The following is a 4,717-nucleotide window of genomic DNA, read 5'->3' as shown; positions in this document are numbered from 1 at the left end:
AATCGCGTAAGTCTTGCGAGTACCTTTTGTACTCAGGTTGCTTTTAAACCTAGTTGCAGGTGAGCCAGAAGTGGTGTTTGGCCACTTCTACCCCGCTGATCCAAACGCGGCGGAAGAATAGGTCGTGGTGGCTATAATGATGTCCTTGAGCAAGGCGTTATTACTTTAGTAAGTCTTTATCGTAATCGAGTTTCGTGAGAGCATGTAAATGCAATAAACTTTATGTTTCTGTTTAATATGACTTTCGTGAGCCCAAGGCTTGTAATGGAAGTTAGTCGAACCCTCCTATATTGAATTTGTAATATTAAGTTTTGAACTCTGGTAAAGTAAAATTGTTCTTTGTGGTTTTTTGGCGATGTATTCGATTGTAAACGGTATGTGCATATGCGGATTCTGGGCGTATGTTGGAGCACATACCGGGGCTACCGGATTTGATATTATTTTGGATGAATGACGTGTCGGTTATTCGTGTCTCTAGATGTGGGATAACACGTGGCACACTCTCCGGCAAGCACATGTTAACTCTCATCTGGATGATAATGACCGGCGGTTTGTTTAAAATAGTATCAAATTGGGCAGTTCTCACATAGGGCGGCTATGTATGACGTTTTTGTATGCATGGTTCCAAATTGTATTGTTGGTTCTATGCATGGCGTTAGTTCTATGGGATCCAACCTTAAAATGCATTTTTTTCTTCAGATCTGGCAGGGTTCCGGCTACTCCAAAAACGCCTCTAGCTCTGGCTTTTCGAGTGGAGCAGATTCTCTAGTGGAGCTGGAGTCATTTTGAAAACATTTGGCAAAACAGTTTCTAGTATTGATTTCTACTCACGGAACTGTTTAGAGCCACGTTTCGTGGCTCCACCTCTTCAGTGGAAACCGGAAGAGGCTTTAGGTGCGTCTCCTTGCTTGAAATTGCCCTAAAATGAATAGTTTGGTAGAACTCCAGCTGAACATTTTTGAAATCGCAATGGTTAAAACCTACCCCTCTTTGCTGCTCCCTCCGCTCTTCACGGCAAAGATTGGACGCGCGTCGACATGCCCAAGCGCCGGTTATTTTTCAAAAACACCCTTCACTTTTCTAAAAATCAAAACTTAGTGCAGCACATTCAAAATAAACAAAAAATGTGTTCTTATATTTTTCATATAGATTCTCGTGTTAACATTTAATTCAATGCGAAGAAGGGAAAATTCGATATTTCTATTATTTTTACAAACCGCCCCCTGTGAGACGCTTTTGCAAAAAAACCCTCCCGCAGCCCCCTCGCTCCCCTCCCCACCTCCCTGCGACCCTGCCGCCGCCCTCTCTCCCCTTCTCCTCTGTCTGCCTCCCCGCCGCCACCTCCGCCTGCCTCCAACGTCCATCCCCGCCGCCGCCGCTCCTGCTCTCCGCCGCCGCCGCACGCTCCCGTAGGATCCAAATCCGATGTGGGGCGCAGCTCGGAGGAGGGGCGCATGCCGGCAGGCCACGGCGTGGCTGCTACAACGCATGGAGACGAGCGACGGGCGCCGTGTGCCCAGGTCGGCCCCCGCTGGACCGCGGGCCGTGTCCCCATCGCCTTGTACACAGAGGAGGGGCGACTCGACGAGGTCGACGGTGAGGAGGTGGCGTGGGCACGGGAGAGCGTGCCGGTGGAGCTCCTCGACGTGCTACGGAAGGCCAAGCACAACACCGTCAGGCTCCGTGCGCTGCAGCGAACGTCGTCGAGCTTGGGAGGATGTTCAAGGTCTTAAACGACCTCAGGGCGTCACGCGCGGTGTCCCCCATCTCCCTCCCTCTCCTGCTCCCCGTCGCCGCCCTCTCTATCTCTCTCTCCCTCTCTGTTCTCCTCCTTTCCCCTTCTCCTGGTCAGTGATGGTCAATCACCAGCGGTTCCCAGTGGGCAGCTTCGCATTGGCCATGGCTCACGCACACCACTTTTTCTCCTCCCCTGCTGGCAACGCAATAGCAGCCTTTGTTGCAGTCCTATGGTGAGCATCCTCCTCCTCCCAATCTCCTTTGCTCCCTGTCCATCCTCCTCTCCCCATCTGTTTCTAGGATTTGGGTTTCAGATCTTTGTTGTCACAGATCTACTCAAGCCTGCTTCTTCTTTTGCTGCAAGGTGTTAGATCTGATGATGGAAATATGATTTAATTTGGGAAGGGAAGAAATCGGGTGAGATATTTGTTAGATATTTGTTGTTATTCTGCCATCTTTTCCCGCAACACTTGCCTGACCAAATGTTCTTGGAGTATAAATTGATGATGCATCATTAAATGGAGAACTCTAAAATATTTTGTTCCTGCTATAGAACTTTTTGGTGATCAAGAGTGAAGGTTTCTTATGATTGTTTTCTCATGCTGCATCAGGAGTGGAATTATCATGCTATAATAATTGTTTTCTCTTGATTACAGTGGATGATTGATTCAAGTTCTTTAGCACTTGTTTTTAGACCAGAGCAGGTGAGATGCCGATGACCAGAGCAGGTGACATGCCTTTCTACTAAAATGGTTATGTGCAGGGCGTCAGATTTGCTGAACATTCAGTTAGAGGCCTTTCGCAGTGAAACCTTCCATATTTTTTTATTAGCTACTCGGGATAACTGCATAGGTTTGTTCTACCTATAGCATAGGATCTAAAATATTGCCGTGTGGTTTGAGCTTTAATACTCGTTCTGTTTGTCATGATAATTCTTGATCTGCTACCTTATTTAATTCTACTATGTTTTATCAAACTTTTTCTAAAGTCAAGTGGTTATTTATTTTCTAATGAAACAGATTTCCAAACCTTTTTGTGTAATCTGTGAAAATTTACCACTAATGTTTAAATATATGAGATCACTCTCATATGTAAGATCTGTTACAAAACCTCTGTAAATCTGTCCTTGTTACAAATAAGCAAAAAGAATCATAAATGCACTATCTAATCTTAATGATATGTTTGGACCATATTGCATCAAGTCATGTTTGGACCATATAAATGATTTTTGCTCTGTGCACTGGTAGTAATGGTGAGAGGGTGTTGATGCATACAGCGCCTACTAGAATAAGCTTTCTTGTTCCTAGATCAGTGATATATGGCCTCTTGTGGGCTCTGGCAGGTGTACCAGCATGCGAGGATCACACTTGGTTACCTCTAGCCTATTCATTATAGGTGCCAATCTTAGTTTCAGTTGGGGAAAATGGCATAGTATTAATAATTGGATATCACAAAAGCCTTGCTGAAAGATAATTATTTACTTTCTAATATTTGCATGTTCTGCTGTGTTGATTTACTCTTCTGCTCATAATCATGTTTCATTTGCTATGAGTAGATGTATGTAGTTTTGAATGAAAAATAGATATCTGAACAACAAGAGGAAGATGTAAGCAGTGTATCTGAAGTGCTATTAATTAAAAAGGAAAAAACATTCTTTCTCTTGAGTCACTATAAATGGTGAGCTTTTTATCTTGGTCCTATCTTAAATATGTCTTGTTTCAAAGGCTGTAAACACTTAACAAGGGTGTTGATATGCACATTTTTAGAGTATCAATATAGAAATCAAGACTCTGACCTTTTCTTTTTAGATGTTGAGTTCAACTTTTTGGAAGTATTGGCATTCATTTTTGTTCTTTATTCACATACAGGGACATTAGAAAGTTGTATGATGAATGGTTTGCAGATGAACAGGATGTTCATCAGAGTGGGTTGGTTTTCTTTAGAGTGGGATTGACCCAAATGGAAGTGAGGCAACTGACCCAAATGGATTGGAGGCAAGTGTTATATTTCTTCTATCAATTTTCATGTGCTGTTTTCCTCATGTCGGTAGCTCATATCCGATTGAGCCTTTGAATCTGGCATTCAGTTATCGTAATCTCTAACATCTGTTTTGGTTGCAGATAACTTGTAAAATATGTCTTGAAATTCATTCTTGGAAAGTGATGAAGTCTGTTGGTTGTTATTATTTTTATTGCCATGAATGCTGGCAAGGTCTCTCCCTCGCTCCCTCTCGAAGTTACAGTTTTGCCATCAGTTGGTACAGGTGGTTAAGTAGGCATGCATAGCATACAACTGGGTGGTCAATTGAATGTTTTTCATCCCCTGATTTCAATGTGAATGCTGTTAACATGACTCCATATTCGCTGTAGTGATTGTTTGGGTTGGTCCTTGGATGGTTTTCCTTTTCTATTTGTTGTCCTTGCTGGCCTGGCTAGCATTTGTTCTTTCCTCTTTTTATTTTGTACAGCTATTTTACTTATTATTATAACAATGTTAATTGTCCAAGTATGGTGCTACTACTACTGGTGAAGTAGTGGGTGTGCGTGTGATTATATATAAATTGCTGCTGCCATTGCACACGAGTCACTCAGTTCAGCTATTGTTTGATTAATTGAGTTAGTTGGCTATGTGATTTGTGATATGGACGATCAACATAGTACTTTAGAAACTGATGAGTAATATTATTATTTTGATTGATGTTATATACATTATATATATTGTTTGTACATTTATTTCTATTGTTACATTCACATGATAGGGCGCGCAACGCGCGCCAAATGTTCTAGTCCTGCTAAACAGACCCTCATAGTTCTCGTCGCTCTGGCCTCACCTCGACTGACGCCTGCGTGTGAAAGCATCTAGGCCTCTAATTCGAGTTTTGGTAATTAATGACAACGGTTTGTGGATTAATAATTTCATTTGAGATAATGAGTATAGGTTGATCCACGGATGAAAGAGATTTGGTTGTGAACGTATAGAG

At 42.7% G+C, this 4,717-nt stretch overlaps 1 protein-coding gene across 20 annotated transcripts; it reads left to right on the top strand.

Annotated features, from left to right (window-relative positions):
- The first annotated feature begins 969 nt into the window (after positions 1-969).
- Positions 970-4,242, top strand: LOC120659548. 20 transcript variants are annotated; one of them, XR_005669072.1, is made up of 4 exons: positions 1,267-1,970; positions 2,109-2,154; positions 2,394-2,465; positions 3,606-3,737. XR_005669072.1 is itself a non-coding variant. In XM_039937723.1 (3 exons), exons 1-3 carry the CDS (start codon positions 1,426-1,428, stop codon positions 3,859-3,861), a joined length of 675 nt encoding a protein of 224 aa, XP_039793657.1. In that variant the 5' UTR covers positions 1,267-1,425; the 3' UTR covers positions 3,862-4,242. The 20 variants fall into 20 exon arrangements, 1 of the variants encoding a protein (XP_039793657.1); XR_005669073.1 differs by having other exon boundaries at positions 2,102-2,154; positions 2,394-2,441; XR_005669069.1 differs by having other exon boundaries at positions 2,102-2,154.
- The last annotated feature ends 475 nt before the right edge of the window (positions 4,243-4,717 follow it).

Source organism: Panicum virgatum, chromosome 2N (genome assembly GCF_016808335.1).
Source record: "Panicum virgatum strain AP13 chromosome 2N, P.virgatum_v5, whole genome shotgun sequence".
Lineage (NCBI taxonomy): Eukaryota > Viridiplantae > Streptophyta > Magnoliopsida > Poales > Poaceae > Panicum > Panicum virgatum.
The sequence above is the reverse complement of the archived record's forward strand: the minus strand, read 5'-3'. Positions and strand labels throughout refer to the sequence as shown.